This window comes from Bubalus kerabau, chromosome 3 (genome assembly GCF_029407905.1).
Source record: "Bubalus kerabau isolate K-KA32 ecotype Philippines breed swamp buffalo chromosome 3, PCC_UOA_SB_1v2, whole genome shotgun sequence".
In the NCBI taxonomy this organism is placed as follows: domain Eukaryota; kingdom Metazoa; phylum Chordata; class Mammalia; order Artiodactyla; family Bovidae; genus Bubalus; species Bubalus kerabau.
This window is the reverse complement of record NC_073626.1, coordinates 19,159,743-19,178,609: the sequence shown is the minus strand read 5'-3', so window position 1 is coordinate 19,178,609 and position 18,867 is coordinate 19,159,743. Positions and strand designations below refer to the sequence as shown.

At 38.1% G+C, this 18,867-nt stretch overlaps 1 protein-coding gene across 2 annotated transcripts in view; it reads left to right on the top strand.

Annotated features, from left to right (window-relative positions):
* The window catches only part of GPLD1 (glycosylphosphatidylinositol specific phospholipase D1), a 60,109-nt gene that overhangs the window by 10,374 nt on the left and 30,868 nt on the right, over positions 1-18,867 (top strand). For both annotated transcript variants that reach the window (XM_055570776.1, XM_055570777.1), the window contains 6 exons: positions 7-62; positions 10,080-10,158; positions 11,847-11,944; positions 12,432-12,542; positions 13,579-13,627; positions 14,499-14,553. In XM_055570776.1, coding sequence (XP_055426751.1) covers positions 7-62; positions 10,080-10,158; positions 11,847-11,944; positions 12,432-12,542; positions 13,579-13,627; positions 14,499-14,553 — 448 coding nt within the window. The remainder of the gene's footprint in view (positions 1-6; positions 63-10,079; positions 10,159-11,846; positions 11,945-12,431; positions 12,543-13,578; positions 13,628-14,498; positions 14,554-18,867) is intronic.

Sequence of the window (18,867 nt, the reverse complement as noted above, 5' to 3'; positions counted from 1 at the left end):
TTTCAGGACACAGAGCTCTGGAGTTTCTCCACCTTCAGGATGGGAGTATTAACTACAAAGAGGTAAAAAGTTTGATTTTTTTCTTTTATTCCTTGGGTGTTAGCTTCCTCTCATAGGGGACAAAAGTCCTAACAGATATTGAAATATCTAGTTTCAATTAAAAAGATGAGTCCTTTTTATGTCTTTATAAAATATTAATATTTGGAGTTAAAATGTATATCTCCTTTAGCACTACTCGAATATATATAATAATGAAATATTTTATATAAATTATAGTGCAAAAAACATTTGAAAGCAGTGTTTGAGAGAATTTCTTAAAATGGTACACCTTATTTCTTTTTGTAAAGAAAAATTATACATAAGCCACTTTTTCCCACTTCTTATCTCTCTGTGTTATGTAAAAACTGCATCATCATGGGAAGAAGTAAGTATTTATTGAGAAGTATGCTTTGAGATTAAGACTTCTGCCTACTGTGTTCTTAGTACAACTAGCTGATGACTCACCTTTATCCATCTTCAAATTAGTTGAAACCATTCTGGCACTATACACTCTTTCTAATTCTATAGCTAAATAAAACTGTGACAAAGATGATTCTTAAATATTACCTTTGAGAAGAGTGGTTAAATTCTCTATGACTTCAGAATTGGATCAAATTATTTACCAGTGAGTGTTGGTGATCCAGTATGGAACGCAGGATGATACAAAAACTGAAATCTAGCATTGTTCATAAACTGCTTTTTGTCATTAGTTTCAACTTCCTTATTCATCAATTTAACAGGCCCGCTAGGGAAAAAAACAGCATTTATATTTGTCGTCTTCATTGACCCTGATAGAAAGTGGTAGGAAAGAGGAGAAGCAAGAATCTGCCTCATTGTGTGAACAATCAATCCTGAGCGTGCCCAGGGTGATTTTCTAGTAGAGGTATTCAAGCTTGCATCACTAACTTAAAACATGTTAAATGGACACACATCCTTCCCCTCAGCACTGGTCCTAATCCTTATACGGATGTCGTCACTGAAAACGGCTTGAGTGCCCTGAGAATGCACACCTCCCCCTTTTAACTCATGAAGACAGGGATTATGTTAGCTTTTCTCATGTTGTCAGAAAACCTCTTTTCAAAGATTGAGGATCTGTTTTATAACTTCGTATGTGGGGCTTTGAAGTTTCTCCTTCTCTATACTAAAACCTGCTCTCTGGTGAGTGCTGGACTCATTGGTCCAGTTTGGTGAAAGGATCCAGAGGGAGCTACCCCAAGGATGCTCGACGGATCCCACAGGCTGGCAGTGCTCAGCAAGCCCTGCACATTTAGGATCTGGGTTCTGTTGGTTCTGGGATTATTTTGTGCTGATCCATCCAGAGGTGACTGCATCTGTAATGACTTTAACTTACCATGGCTTCTCTGATAGCTCAGTTGGTAAAGAATCTACCTGCAATGCAGGAGACCACGGCTCAATTCCTGGGTTGGGAAGATCCTCTAGAGAAGGGATAGGCTACCCACTCCAGTATTCTTGGGCTTCCCTTGTGGCTCAGCTGATAAAGAATCCTCTCACAATGCGGGAGACCTGGGTCCGATCCCTGGGTTGGGAAGATCCCCTGGAGAAGGGAAAGGCGACCCACTCCAGTATTAAGAAAGTGAAAGTTGCTCAATTGTGTCCGACTCTTTGCCACCCCATGGACTACTGGAGTGGGTAGCCTTTCCCATCTCCAGGGGATCTTCCCAACCCAGGCCTGGAGAACTCAATGGACTATACAGTCCATGGGGTTGCAAAGAGTTGGACACGACTGAGCGTCTTTCACTGCTAACTTACCATAATCAAGTTAATAAGAGACTAATGCATAAAGCTGAGAAAATCAGTTTATTAATGTATAAGAACTGTAAGAACCAAATGTATCTCACACTGGTGGTAATTTTGTTGTTGTCCAGTCGCTAAGTCGTGTCTGACTCTTTATGACCCCATGGTCTGCAGTGGGCTTCCCTGTCCTTCACAATCTCCCAGAGTTTGGTGGTCATTATTGCCCTGATTTTAGTCCTTCTACAAGCATAAATATAATTTATTAGATAAATAAATAAATATGGTGTATTAACCAGGAAATCAGAACAATGGTGTCTGGTTGGTTGCTGTCTTTTCTTTGCTCTGCTCCTCCCTCACTGCCCATAGAATAGGTTTGGTGTTTTCTGATCATAGAACTAATAGAAACTGATCGTAAAAAAAATTTAAAGTTACGTTATTTTGTAAACTTGCCTTTTTGGTCATTTACTATATCAGAGAGATCATATATTTGTTCATGTCCATATTAATAGAAGTCTTTAGAATAATTTTTAACAATTACATAATTCTCTGTACCATAATTTATTTAACCAGTTTCCTATGTTAACTTTTTATTTTGAAATAATTTAAAACTGATAGAGAAGTTGAAAAAAATTAGACAAATACTTTCTGTATGACTTTTAACTAATTCCCCCAATTGTTGATAACTTATCCTATTTGCCTTCTGAGCCTATGTATGCATATGATTTTCCCCTGAGCCATTTGAGAGTTAACTGCTGAAGTGGTTGTAATTACCCTTCAATGCACCCTTGTGTACAGTAATTCCCTTTACCCTCAGGGGATATGTCCCAAGACCCTCAGTGGATGCCTGCAACTGTGGACAGTTCAGTTCAGTTGGGTTGCTCAGTCTTGTCAGACTCTTTGCGACCCCATGGGTCACAGCACGCCAGACCTTCCTGTCCATCACCAACTCCCAGAGTTTACCCAAACTCATGTCCATTGAGTTGGTGATGCCATCCAACCATCTCATCCTCTGTTGTCCCCTTCTCCTCCTGCCCTTAATCTTTCCCAGCATCAGGGTCTTTTCAAATGAGTCAGCTCTTCACATCAGGTGACCAAAGTATTGGAGTTTCAGCTTCAGCATCAGTCCTTCTAATGAATATTCAGGACTGATCTCCTCTAAGAGGGACTGGTTGGATCTCCTTGAAGTCCAAGGGACTCTCAAGAGTCTTCTTCAACACCACAGTTCAAAAGCATCAATTCTTTGGCCTCAGCTTTCTTTATAGTCCACCTCTCACATCCATACATGGCTACTGGAAAAGTACCTCATATATACCATAGTTTCCTACACATATGTACATACTTATGATAAAGCTTAATTTATGAATTAGGCACAGTAAGAGAAACAACAGTGACTAAAAAATAGAACAATTATAACAATATATGTAATAAAAATTATGTAACTATGGTCTTCCTATCAAAATAACTTACTGAACAAATTTGTTGTCTTTTCCGTTTTATCTAAGCGCTTAATTGTATACTGTGGCTGTACTTTTGCAGTTTGAGGTGCTGCGGCAATACTAGCAGAAATGTCCTTTTCCTTCACAATTTCATAGCTACAATATTTCTTGCCTTATTAAGTCTACAGCATTCACCTTTTCACTTAAAGAAAGCCCTTTACAGTTTCTCTTCGGTATGTCCAAATTGCCAGCACCGCTCCTCTTGTGCTTTGGGGCCATTACTGAGTAAGGTAAGATCTACTTGAACACAAGCACTGTACTACCTAAATCGCAGGTCTAATGATGGAGACTAACAGGCAGGATATAGTGGACAAAGGGAGGCTTGATAGAACAGGATGGTGCGAGCTTTCATCATCATTCTCAGAATGGTGGCCAGTTTAAAAATCAGGAATTGCTTATTTCTGGAATTTTCCATCTGAGATGATCTATTTTGGGCTGGGCTGAGTCTTCACTGCTGCGCATGGGCTTTCTCTACCTGTGAGGAATGGGGGCTACTGTCTTGTGGCGCACAGGCTTCTCACTGCAGTGGCTTCTCTTGTTGTGGGGCATGGGTTCTAAGCTCGTGGGCTTCAATAGTTGTGGCACACGGCTCAGCAGTTCTGGCGCAGAGAGAGCTGGCTCAGTAGCTGTGGTACACAGGCTTAGTTGCTCCATGGCATGTGGGATCTTCCTGGACCAGGGATCAAACGGGTGTCCTCTGCATTGCAAGGCAGATTCTCAACCACTGGACCACCAGGGAAGCCCCATTTAATATTTCTGGACTTGGGTCACTAAACCAAGGAAAGCAAAACCGTGGTTAAGGAGGGACTATATTTCCTAAAAACAAGGACTATATATATGTGTGTGTGTACATATACACACACTACTATATACGTCTATATAACTACAGTATGATGATAATGACAATCAGGAAATCAACATAGAAATAACACTATTGTCCAATCCCAGGCTCTTACAGATTTCAACAGTTAACTCAACATGCTTCATCGTTCCAGGGCTGATACAGAAGCATGTGTTTGGTTCCCTCTGAGCTTCTCCAACCTGGAACAGTTCCTTAGGCCTACCTTCTCTTTGTTGTCCTCAATAGTTTGAAAAAGTACAACCCAGTAACTGTGGAATGCACCTTCATTTGGTTTTGTTTGATGTTTCTTCATGATTAGATTCTCCTGCAGGTTAGTTTTGGGCAGAAATACTATAGACCACTGAAGTGACGCTGTACTCTTATTGTGTTTTACCAAAAGGCCTTTAATGTCAATTTGAACCATTTCTGGTGATGTTAACTTTTATTTCAGCTGTTGTATTTTTCATTCAGTTCTTTATGTCTTCTATTTGAGAGAACTTTTTTCTTTCTTCTTTTTTTTTTGGTTTCAGATGTGTTTGCAATTGTTCAATGAAGCATTTTTCTGAGAGTTGCTATAAAATATTTGTCAGATAATTCAGAAATTCCTGCCATCTCTTGGTGGGCATCTGATGACTGTCTTTTATCATTCCTTTTGACATCTTTCTAGTTATTGGTATGACGAGTGATCTTTGATTGTAGCCTGGACTTTTTAGGTATTAGTTTACGAGACTGGATCTTCTTTAAAATTCCTGTTCTAGTTGTGTTCTTCTGATACCACTCAGGTAGTGGAAGGAGTCAGGGGACACTCCTTCCTAACTGCCAACAGGGGTTAGAATTCAAGGTTCCTCACTGGGCCTCTCTTGATGCCTCCCTAGCTAGCATAGGAAGGAGTACCTAATGGCTGCTCCTCACCGTGGTCTTTACTGTTGTCAGAAGGCAGAGGTGGCCTCTTACCTGGGTGGAGGTGGATGTCCTGATCTCCCCTGGGCCTCTTCTTATACTGCTCCCCTTCCCACAGCAGGGAAGGGGAGAAATCCCTTGTTCCAGTTGGGATTGGATGTCCAGGCTCTCCTCATGGTCTCACTGATACCATAGGGTAGGGGACAGGATGGCAGGGATGAAAGTTCTGGCTCCCTCCTTAGCCCTCTCTGATACCACCGCAGTGGGGGAGCCAGGGCACCTCATTGCAGCCTGGTCAGAGGGCAAGCCGAGGCTCCCCATGAGACCTTAGCTAGTGGTGAGGAAGTGTGAGTCTGTGTTTTCTTCTTTGGTGTTTGTCTAGAGCAGAGAGGTTACTGTGCAGAAGTTCTGTCTTGCTAGGCTGTCCCATGCCTGGTTTTGTGGCCTGAGAGTTGCAGGCTTTTGTTTTGTCTACACCCATTGGAGTTTCTAGGCAGCTGGCTTTTCCAATATCCAGTTTGGACTACATGAAGCAAAAAGAAAATCCACAGAACTCACCACAGTGTTACTCTTCAGCTCCTATTCATTGTGCATACTTTTATCCACCTTTGAGTCATAAGTTATATTCTTTTCTTAGACAATGTCCAGGATTTCAGCTGTATTCAGCAAAAAGAACAGGGATAAGTACACCCACTCCATCTTCCTGGAAGCAGAAGTCCTATTGCTATTGATGATGATTTTGGTTAAGATGGTGTCTGCCACATTTTACATTGGAAAGTTAATAAATATTTTCTACTTCTTTAAATAGTAAATATTTTGTAGGGAGATATATTGAGGTAATGCAAATATTCTGTTTCTCATTAAACTTTTTAGCATCCATTGATTCTTGCCTGAAATAATTTTGATGTTTGCCAAATGTTCATCTGATTCTATCATTCCTTGTACATTTATAAATTTGGATTCTGCTGTAAGGTAATGACTCTTCTTCCCCATTTATCTATCTGTTTATATTATATATTCATGGATTCCTATTTTATTCAATGGTTTATATCACATTATGTGCAGTGCTTAGTCACCCAGTCATATCTGACTCTTTGTGACCCCAAGGACAGTAGCCCTCCAGGCTCCTCTGTCCATGGGATCCTCCAGGCAAGAATACTGGAGTTGCCATGCCTTCCTCAAGGGGATCTTCCCAACCCAGAGATCAAACCCAGGTCTCCCACATTGCAGGCAAATTCTTTACCGTCTGAGCCACCAGGGAAACTCTATATCACATTACTAATATTATTTATCCTGATGCTCCAATTGTCCCAGAATTCATTTCAAGTTGGCTTTTGTGTCTGTTTAAAACCCTGAATTCACATGAAAACATCTCCAATTCCAATCCATCAGCACAGGATCTAATCTAATCTTCTCCGGGTTCATATCTGTAACTCCTTTCTGCAACAGTGAGAAACCTGACCTCCATTATCCTTAATACAAGTTCTGGTTCTGACATGCTTGATCTCCTTGTAGGTAATCCAAGGAGCAGGTCCCTTCAGCTCTGGTACCGCTAGTCGAATCCCCTTGGCCCAGAAACAAATGAAAAACGAAAACAGAACAGGGAAGACATACGGGACCAAGAAAGGATTAATATCCTTAATTGTTCCTGTAGTTCATTGAAATTTCTTTATTTTCAGCTTTGGAAACAGATTCACTTTTAGAAGTCTGTTCTTATTATTTTTTTCATTTTTGCCAATATGCGAAAATGGTATTTTGTTATAGGTTATATTGACAAGTAATTAATTTATTATTAATGAGGTTAAATATATTTTCAAGTGTTTATTGACTATTTCTATTGCTTCTTCTATGATTGCCTGTGTATTTGCTAATTGTTCTATTAGGATATTAATCTTGATGTGAAGAATGACTTTTTGTTTTACTAAAGACAGCATCTTATCATGTGTCAAATGATTCTCGTGGTTATTTATTTTTCTCTTAAATTTGTTTCTGGTTCTTTTTATTTATTTATTTTTATTTTTTTTACTTTACAATATTGTATTGGTTTTGCCATACATCAACATGCATCCGCCACGGTCTGGTTCTTTTTACCATGCACAGCATTAAATTGTTGTGTAGTTAAGTGCATCAATCTTTTCTTTAATGGTTTCTGCCTGTATGTTTTGCTTAGAAACATCATTTCCATTCTGAGATTATACAATTATTCACTTAAAATGTGTCTTGTTATTTTCATGGCTCTGTTTTTGACATTTAACTCTCTAATTCATCTTGTACTTAATTTTTGCATAAAGCATGATAGGGATCCAGTGACCTGTTACTGATAATGTCAATTTCAAGTCAGTGTCACATAGGTTAAGTATGGATTCCCTGCAAGAATGGAGTGTTCATTGCAGTGGGGTTGTGCCAACACAATTGTCAATTACTCCATCCTTTATTCATCTCTATCACGCATTATGGTTGAATCTATTTCTTTACTCTTTATTTTGTTTCATTGATCTGTGTCTTTTGGTGCATTTTTATATCTGAAGGACATATCCTCCTTCTGTACTCTTTTCTCTCTAGCAGTTTCCTGATTTTTTTCTGATACCTTTTCTTAAAATTTATTTTTAACTGGATTTTAATTGCTTTACAATGTTGTTCGTTTCTGCTATACAACAGCATGAATCAGCTATATGTATATGTGTATCCTCTCCTCTTGAGCTTCCCTCCCACCCGACACCTTTACTTTCTAAAATTTGCTTTAGAATTATTTAAAATTTGCTTTAGCATTATTTTTCCCTGTTAAATAACACTATCTCACCAGGAGATTCAGATTCAACAAGTCTTAATACATATGAAGTGACCATTACAGTGGCTGCTAAGGTAAATATTCAGCAAAGTTAATTATTACTTTTAAGTGGCAAAAGTCCAACTCCAACTGTCTTTAGAAAAAAGACTTTAAGGGTTCATGTAACTGATAAGCCTGGGCAGAGCTGGACTGAGAGGTCTAAGTGGTACTCTCTCTCCTAGACGCTGGAAGACACCGGCCATCCGGAACTCAGTTTCTAAGTCTAAAATCCCTGGAGAGTTGAAGACTTCCCTGGCAGTCCAGTGGTTAAGAATCTGCACTGTCTCTGCAGGGGGCACAGGGTCAATCATCCTTGGTCGGGGAACTAAGATACCCATTACCTGCAAGATGTGGCCAAAAATAAATAAAATAAGACTGAGAGAGAGCATCATCTTAAAAACAAAAGAATGTCTTAAAACAAACTAACAAGCAAAAACTCTGAGGAGAAGAAAGCATCTTCTTTCTTCTCCCCACAGCTCTAGCTGAGAAGTCTTGGGGGACGTTCTAGCTGAAGTAGCTTTTGTTAAGCAAACATCTCTGGGCCAAATACTGTAGTGGGAATGGATATGCCGCCCTTGTGGTCAGTCTGCCTCACCTGCTCAGTATGGAAGTGATTCTGTCTTTAGAAGACTGGGGATGAGACACTGCTTGAAAAAGCAAAAACAAAAGTAGGTGATACTGTATTTCCTTCTGTTTCAAGTTATTTGAGGTACTTCTTTGTTGCTTCTACATCTAGCCTATGTTATTAGTAAGTCCCTATTGAAAAATTAAAAAGTTGGATTGCCAGACTTTTCCTTTGCCCACTGGGTCAGAGCTCATTTGTAGATAGTGGAAACCCCTCTGGGTTTCCATAAGAGGAAAGCCCTCTTATGCGGGGAGGGGTCCAAGACCACGTATTAGGGGATTCAGTGCTGACAAACTGTGAGAAATGGAGGAGCAGCCTCTAAGCTGAGTATCCGGAAAGGACTCCCAGAACAACACACAGAACTGGCCTGCCAGAGCCACTAAGCAGTCAAACAGACACTGTTCCATTCACGAGCTCCATGTCCAACTGTCTCCTGTGTGGTTTGGAAAGTAAGAAGCCGCCATCTTGACTGTTGGCTCCAGGACCTCATCACCTCAGCCACTCTCCTTAGTAACAAAATAGATGCCCTCTACTCTGCCTGTGATCACCTGGGCCCTCTCTACTTCTGCTGCCAAAAGGCCAAACGCTTCCATGCTGGCTGGGAATAAACAAGGGAGAAGTGGCTCCTCAGTAGTGGCTGGGGAATGTAGTCTTCATTTTCTAGGCCCTAGCACTCATCTGGGTGTAGCCATAAGGGGGTTGGAATGGGATGGAGTGAGCCAGGCCACCAAGGAAGAATGCTGGGAAGAAAACCTCTACCATCGATTTACACATCATATTTGAAAATGGGACAGGGTATTTTTGTAACCCTCCAAAAGGTTATAATCTTAACCTTTAATCTATAAAGGATATCATCTTACTCTAAAGCACAGGTAGCAACTATAAACACACACACACGAATAGATATGAACTGATACATGTATATGTGTATGAATATATATATGTGTGTATTAGTTGTCCAGTCGTGTCTGACTCTTCGTGATTCCATGGACTGTATGTAGCTCACCAGGCTCCTCTGTCCATGGGATTCTCCAGGCAACAATACTGGAGTGGGTTGCCATTTCCTTCTCTAGAGGATCTTCCTGACCCAGGGATCAAACCTGCATCTCCTATGCCTCCTGCATTGGCAGGTGGGTTCTTTACCACCAGCACCACCTGGGAAGCCCCAATAAATATATATGTATACCTGTCTGTATTTTTCTCATTTTACTGGTTGTCACTTAGGTCATCAAAAAACTTACCACACACCAGTTCTGGGTCAGTGAAATAGTCTTGGAGAAATCTTATTCTTCTGGGTGGACAGAAAAAAAGCAAAAGATTTAATTCAAATAGGTGATTTTTTTTTTTTTTTTTTTTTTTACTACTACTTAATCAGCTTGTTTGTTTTTGGTAGGGAAGAACCTGAAATTACATTTGGTAGGGTGCTGTTTGAATTATATTGATATAAGAGTTATTTATTTATGCCTCCCTTCCTTCACTTCTTCCTTCCATCACTTCTCCCCTACCATCACATCATTCTAACTTCCCACACCTGGGCCTGCTTTTCTCAGGCTGTTGACTCTTGCCCTCTAATCTCTGTATTTTCCTGCTCCCCAGCTGTTACTTAGGCACCAGGATGCATATCAGGCTGGATCCGTGTTTCCTGACTCATTTTACCCTAGCATCTGTGAGAGAGGTAAGATGGAGACTTACAGACCAGATGATGGTTTTCCTTGGTTGATAGGAATAGCTCAGACTCGAAAAAATAACAAACAACACATTATATTTTCCACTGTTGTTGATCAATGACTTAGTTCGGTTGTGTTTTCCATTTAACCGAAACTCACTTGCTTAAGGGTAAAAATTCTGAAAGCTTTATTCTAAGCACTCTGAATTACTCTCCTGCTTCGTGGCAGAAGAGAGAACATTTTGAAGGAAATCAAAAGGTTTGAGTTTTTATTCCTTGAATGTTATCTGTTAGTGTGTGACCTTGAAAAAGCGCCTTCCATGCTGAGTCTCAGTTTCCATGTCTGCAACATAGTCATATCTAAATTAATTACTATTTAATAGTAATAATTAACGCAGGCCTGGCTGCTATACTGAATTGCTGTTGGCATTAACGTATGTTATTTTGTCAAGTATTATGCAAACCCAAGATAATATTAAGTTAAATGTGCTTCAGTTATGCTTTAAACAAAAGTGGTTAGGCTATTTTTAGTTTAATAATGATCTAAAAAATTTGACTTGAGGGATCTGAACTCTGGGATTTTGCTTTTGATTGCTTCTATGACACGTGACACCCCATGAAGAATCTGACACTTGAAGGTTTAGAATAGATGTCCGTTCCTGTTTTTTTTCACTCACCCCTGCTGTGGGAATGAAGAGGCATATAGCACACCCCATTTAAAAATATTATAAATTCAAATACTTGAAAGCCGTTGGAATATCTGCTTTTTTCTTTTGTGCTGTTAGGGAGGCTGACCGTGATGGAAAAGAAGATTAAAAAAAAAACAAAAACAGGGACAGCTTATTTCTTTAGCTTTAGGGTACAGAACTTAACACCTCCAGCTTCTCTTGCAGCCAGCTATTTCTAAATTCTATGAGCAGTTAAGTCTCCTTTTTCTTTTGGCTGGCCGTTCTTCCTAGAGGCTTCCTTTGAATATTGACTCAGGAAACTAAGAGGTTTGGAGGGAGGGTGAAGGAATGCAGCAACACAGCAGGTGGTGGTAGAATATTTCATTGAGAAGCTCCAACTTTTAAAAAAAATTGGGGTATAGTTGCTTTACAGTGTTGTGTTGGTTTCTGTTGTACGTTGAAGTGAACCAGCTATTTGTATACGTATATCCCCTTTTTTGTATTTCCTTTCCATTTAGGTTACCATAGAACACTGAGTAGAGTTCCTTGTGCTATATAGCAAGTTCTCATTAGTTATCTCTTTTGTGCATATTAGCGTCTATATGTCAGTCCCAATCTCACAGTTCATCCCCTGCTTCTCTCTTGGTATCCATATGTTTGTTCCCTACATCTCTGTCTCTATTTCTGCCTTGCAAACAGGTTCATCTGTACCATTTTTCTAGATTGCATGTTTATGTATTAATATACAACGTTTTTCTCTGACTTACTTTGTGTGATAGTCTTTAGGTTCGTCCACATCTCTACTAATGACCCACTTTCATTCCTTTTTATGACTGAGTAATAGTCCATTGTTCAAATAGACACTAGTACCCCAGTGTTTGTTGAAGCACTATTTACATTAGCAAAGACATGGAACTAACCTAAGTGTCCACTGACAGATGAATAGATGAACAAAGATGTGGTGTGTATATACAAGAGAACCTCCAACCTTTTAAGAAGGAGCTCTGACGGTTGCCTCTGTTTTGTCAGGACAATTCCATGACGTGTCAGAGAGCACTCACTGGACTCCATTTCTTAACGCAAGTGTTCATTATATCCGGAAGAACTATCCTCTTCCCTGGGATGAGGTAGGCACAGCCTGTAACCCTAAAAATACTCCGTTCCGGACTTGCCAAGTACTATTGATGCACCTGCAGTAACTACATTTCTAACCCCAACCCTTAATCCAGGCTGTGAGGGCTACTCACCCTTCTGCCTCAGTACCAAACACAGCATATGGGACATAGTAAATAGCTAGTTAACAGTTGAACAAATGATTTTTCAAAATTTATATCTTCAGTTTTATCTTCAATAAACAATGTTGTTAAAACTTGGGGCATGTCACATGGTCATTTTGCTCCCCTAGTAAATAAATCTGAAAGCAGTTTCAAGGCACTCAGAAACATTTCAAAAAAAGTCCTTTGTGGTTCGTGGGTAACTACAACATACCTGTCTCTGATGTTTTGTTAAGTCTCAGTAATGGAAATGAATTCATATTTGTTAATCCTGTTAATAAGATTGTTATAAAATTACTACCTTTCCCCTAACCCCAACTCTAATTTGCTTATTTGGCAGGACACAGAGAAATTGGTAGCTTTCTTGTTTGGAATTACGTCTCACATGGTGGCTGATGTCAACTGGCATAGCCTCGGTATTGAGCAAGGATTCCTCAGGACGATGGCTGCCGTGAGTACATAGCTTCAGGTTAATGACTTTGTGGGAATGATATTGTCCTACCCAAGATTCAGAAGTGACTCTTTTAGGATAGTTAGGGACTTTGGAAAGGTTATGTACACTCTGCTATATTTAAAATGGATAATCAACAATGTTATGTGCCAGTCTGGATGGGAGAGGGATTGAGGGGAGAATAGATACATGTATATGTATGATTGAGTCCCTTTGCTCTTCACCTGAAATTATCACAACATTGTTAAATCGGCTATACCTAAATACAAAATGTTTTCAGTGCTAAAAAAATGAAATTAAAAAAAATTTATTAAAAAAAACTGACCGTTTTAGGAAAAGAAAAACTTTCAATTATTCAGACTCACATGGAAATAAGACTCTTTGCCCAATGCAGTCTTCATTAGATTTCCATCTCTTCTTGTTCATTGCTCTTACACATTTGCTACCCGGGTAAATTCATCCACGTGGGCAGATTGACTAATGTGCCCTGAAAACAGCCATAGATGTCATGTTCTGTTTAGTCACAAACAGTATTTGAGACATTTTATGTTTTATTCAAGCTGTGCATCTTAATAGCAGAGGTATAAACCCTTACTATCTGGTTCTACTTAAAAGTAAGTTAGCATGCTTTTTTTTTTTTCCTTTTTTCTTTTCTATATGAAGATGCCATACCCCCACTGAAAACTGTGACCTTCCCTGATGAAAGTCCCCTCTGGTTATTCACTGATGTTAATACTATCCTGTAAAAAATGTAAACTCGCACTTAGAGATTGTTCATGTATCCTGTTAGATACAAATGTTTGCAGCAGCTTTATCTGTTAAAACATGAAGCATACAACTCAGCTGCCAGGATCATTTTTTTTTTTAACAAATGATAAAATTAAATGTTTCTTTGAAAAGTGAGTCCAGTCACCACTACGCGTCCTCGGCAGTCGCTGGGTCAGGCTATCATCTCCCCACGCCTCGCTTCATTGTGGGGTAGGAGCGTGGGCTTCGATTTGTGATATATACTAGATGGTTCTCTTTTTTCCCTCAGATTGATTTTCACAACTCCTATCCCGAGGCACATCCGGCTGGTGATTTCGGTACTACTTATTTACATATTGCCAGAGTTTCTTTCGTGGTAGTTATATTTCACCTGTAGTCACTATTATACCCTATGTATGTATGCTTTTAGTTTCTTGCCACTAGCTTTCTATTTTAACATTGCAATTGTTTAGAGTACAGGAATTCTTCATTTAATATAGAGATGCACATCTGCAAAGATTATAAACATATGAATGCATTATATATGTATATATGTGTATATGTATATAATATATAATATTATATATGTATTTTGTAAAAACCAAACAAAAAAATGGGATTTTCCCCGGTGGTTCAGTGGTAAAGAAGTCTCTGTGCTTCCACTGCAGGGAGCTCAGGTTCAATCCCTGGTCAGGGAAATTCCACTTGCCTTAAGGTGTAGCCAAAAAAAGGACAAAACAACCAAAAAAACACCATTATATTTTATCATTGACTTGTGCGATTATTTTAGAAAAGCATTACTTTTAAAATCAGATTTAAATTCATTGCCTAGTGTCTCCTAATACTTTAGCTTTAAATGGATAAACTCCATCTTTTTCTATATTTAATTACCTTTAAATATGCACAGTATTGGTGAGTAGTGTTTATTTAAATAAAAGAATCTTTATGGTCCATCGTAAAGTGAAAAACCTTTTGGTTATAAGAGTTTCTTTATTCTCTGAATTAATTCTCTTTCTTAATTCATGTGTTTCACTAAGATTTTAAAAGATCATTTTTTCTTAAAGATGTGCTTATGCAACTAAAATAATGAACAGAAACCTATAACAGTGTGAAGAACTAATAAACTGGATTGTGCAGATTTATGTTCAAAGAAGCTTGCTATGTATTGTCATTAATTCTCCAAAAGCAAATATTTTTCTCATATCATAGGAGGAGACGTGTTGAGCCAGTTCGAGTTTAAATTTAATTACCTCTCACGGCACTGGTAAGAGCAATGTACATTAAAATATGTGATACCCAAGTGGCAGTTAGGAACTTGACTCTTTTTTTCCTTAGAAAATAAAACTTACAATGTATAATAAGGAGCCTTCTACATTTGTACATGTTGGAAAGTATAACTAAAGATTAGACTAGTCTAAGTAGATTCTTTTAAAAAATCTATGAATTATTCCAAACATATAAAATAATGTATTTTTTTATAAATAAAAAATAAGATGATCCACACTGTATAGCTGCCAGCTACCTTAAGAAGTAGACCATTGCTGGAATGTAGAGGTTCCCTGCCTTTCCTTCTGTCATATCACGTTTTCTCCCACTAGGTATAACCACAACCTTAGGTTCACTTAATCACTTAGTTGCTTTTCCCTTAGAGTTTTACTACATGTAGCTGGATCCATGGGCTTCCCAAGTGGTACCAGTGGTAAAGAACCCGCCTGTCAATGCAGGAGACATAAGAGACGCGGGTTCAATCCCTGGGTTGGGAAGATCCCCTGGAGTAGGAAATGGCAACCCACTCCAGAATTCTTGCCTGGGACATTTCAATAACAGAGGAGCCTGGTGGGTTGCTGTCCATGTGGTTGCAAAGAGTCAGATACAACTGAGCTCATAAGCACAGTCATATCTGTATGCAAAATATTATTGGGTTTTTACTTTAAATAGAATTCTACATCATGCATTTGGCTTAAAATTAAATTTTAAATTAGAATTTAATTTAAAAATGTTTCTTGTTTAAAATTATTTCCCTGACATTTAATCATATTGATATGTTCGGGGATAGTTCATTGATTTTCACCACTGTATGGTCCTTCCTTGTGTAAATCTACCAAAATGACTTGATTCTAGTGTTGATGGATGTGTAAGTAGTGTTCAGTGTTTTTGCTTTATACATCATGTTGCTATGTACATTTTTGTACATGCATTTTTGCACTAGAGGGGAATCTCTTTCAAGTAAATGGCACCAGAAGTGGAACAGTTGGGCCATAGGACTTCGGCATGTTTAATCTAAATAAATAATCCCTGGCTGTCATTTAGAATGGTCTTCCCAATTTATACTCCCATCAGCTTTGTTCTCCCTCTTCTGCATTCTCTAATACTTGGCATTGTCCAGCTTTAAAATTTTTCTAACTTATTTGGTATAAAATGATATTTCCTTAAAGTTTTAATTCGCATTTCCCAGGTTACTGTTATAATAAGGTTGATTATTCTTTCATATTTTATTGATTGTGTTTCATTTTAAGTGAGAAACTTGTTTGGTTTTTAGCCTATTTTTCTGTTGGGCTTTCCCTTTTATTTCTGAGTATTCTTGGTATATTCTGGGTTCTAATCTTTTGTTAGTTTATCGATTATTTGTTATAAATATCTTTTAATAGTTTGTGGCATGTCTTTTATGGTATATCTTGATAAATAGAATTTATTAATTTTAATGTAGTTGAATGTATCAGTCTCTTCCTTTGTAATTTGTACTTTTAACATCTTATTTAAGAAATCCTTTCCTACCTTGAGGGCATGAGGTTATTCTCCTACATAGCCTTCTAAATATTTTATAGTTTCATTTTCTTTCTTTTTTCTAATTTATTTTCTAAATTGTAGGATACTTGCTTTGCAGTGTTGTTGGTTTCTATCATATATCAGTATGAATCAGCCATAGGTGTGCATATATCCCCTCCCTCTTGAACCTCTCTCCCACCCTTTCCCACCCTTCTAGGTTATCACAGTATAGTTTCCTTTATTAACTTTATGTCTTTAATTTACCTGGAGTTAATTTTTTGTATATTCTGTGATAGAAATTTTATTTTTTTCCTACAGAGATAACTGATTGTCTCAGAACCATTTACCAATAGTCTAATTTTCTTCACTGATCTGTAATGTTCTCTCTAACATAAAATTCCATGTGTATGTGGGTCAGTTTCTGGGCTTTCTATCATGTTCCATTGGTCTAATTGACTCTTCCTGAACAATACTGAGTTTTAAAACTAAGACAGCTTTAATGCATTTTGACATCTGTCAGGGCTGATTTCCCAACCTGTCCTTTTTCTTCAAATGTACCTTGAAGAAATGTACCTTTGAAGAAATGTACCTTTCTTCAAAGGTATACTCCTCACTTGATTCGTGAAATCAGGTGGGAGTATACCTTCCTTCGCTGTTTTCTGGAAGTTTGTGTAAGATTATAACTTTGATTTCTTGAATATTTGGTAGAACTCGTCTATAAAGCCACATGTTTTAAAAAGTAGTGACTTTTGGTTTTAGGACTGTACTGGTTTTCAGTTTCCTCTTAAAGAGTTTTATTATTTTTCTAGGACTTTTCTATTTTGTCTGAGTGTTTAAACATTTTGGCATAAGGGAGTTCATAATATCCTCATTTTTCCCTCTCATTTTACTTGTACTTCTGTTCGTTTGGCATCTATAATGTTATTTACTGTGCCTTCTCTTATATTTTTAAACAATTAAACATGTCTAATATTTTCAGTTTTATTATTGAAAAAAAACTTTTGGCTTTATTGATCCTTTCTATTAATACTATATGTTCTTTTTCATTACTTTTTCTTATATTTATTTTTTTCCTTCTACTCTTCTTTGGTTCCTGTGAAATTTGAGTCTTGACTTTAAGGTCTACCAAATGATTAATTTTTATCTATTAACATTTATTTAATTATCTATTATTTATTTTTCATCTGAACTTGAATGTTAATTCTCCAATTTGTGGTTTAACATTATATATATATATGTATTAGCTCAAGCTTTTTAAATGTACTGCTCAAATCAGAAGATTCATAAGTTTTAAATAATATAATCTTACTACTTTTATCTGAACAGTCTCACAAATACTGAGAAATTCATTTAAAAATCTCCATCTATGATGATGAAATTTTTCAGTTTCTCCTTGTAGTTAGGTCAAAGTTTGCTATACATGTGTCTGAACATATGTTGTTACATGTATTCACGTTTTCAAATCTCATGTCTTTCTGGTGAATCGAATTTTCTATCTGGTGGCTGTCTTCATATTTTACAATACTTACTGCCTTCAAGTCCGATTTATCAGATATTACTGTTGGATACACTGTTCTTTTTGTTGTTGTTTTTTCTTCACATGTTTACTAAGCAGACGGGAGGTGACATGACTCTGTCCCTCAGTCTTAGTCTCTGAGTATGGAGAGCTGGAAGCAGGGAGGAATGCTTACAGAACAAAGAACTAGAGCTGGGGGCCTGGAAAGTTGCCTGTTCCCATTCCTGGTCCAGCTGCCTCAGAACTAAGGGAGACCCAGAACCAATAGGTCACTCTCAAGGCAGTTGAGGACAACTGGCCTTTGGATGCTCCAGGAAGAGGTGGCGGCAGCAGGGACCTGAGGTTCCCCTCCGACTCTCCACACGGGGTGCTCTGCACAGGATGAGATGACCATTTCACATTGTGCATCATCCGGGATCTGGTCTTCTTTCAGTTTTATTCAGTGGTGCTTGAATTCCTCAAGGCTTGAGTTACAGTTGCATTTCTCCAGGGAAGACTTGTCTTGCATTCTGCAGGCTACCTCAAGGCACCATTAACTGGGACCGCATTTAAATGATATTCAACCCTAGAAGTTTTTCTGACTACGCAGATAGCATGAATGCAAGACCAAACATTTATAGGGTTGGGTAGTGGATACCGATTTTAGTGGCGATATAGCTTTCCCTCTCTCCTTCCATTTCCAAGATGAAGACAGAGGTTTCTTTGCTGTCTTTGTTAGTATGTTGGATTTATTTCTGGCTAATATTCATGCAGAAGGTATAGCCTTTAATGAGGAGTTTCACGTGGGAAATGGCCCACTTTGGGTGATTCCTATACTTTAGCTCTTATCTCTTGTATGCCCTACAACTACCCGAGGGGGGGAGGGGGGGGAAAAACCACCTAAGTTCCAGGTTTAGCAGATGTCTTCAGGGCAAAAACTGGCTTTCCCACTCACTTACCTGCCAAAGTTTCCAGCTCCAACTTATTTTGGGCCATGGGAAAATTTCACTTTCTTGCTAACTTGGTGATTCATCTAAAAAAATATTTTTGTTAGGCTTTTTGCTAGACTTTTAAGCTATATTTATGGAGAAGACCATTCTGGTGTGCTTGTAAAGTAAAAAAAAAAATGGACATCTCAATAGATTCCTTTTTATAGATACACTAAATTAGGTTTTGTTTGTATTTATATTTATGTCTGGTATCATCTAAGGTTTCTTAAATAAAGATAAAAGATAACAGTATAAACTTAATTTTTAAAAATGTGGCTCTTCCTCCAACTGAAATAACTAATACCTTTGAATCAAAAACTTGACTTAG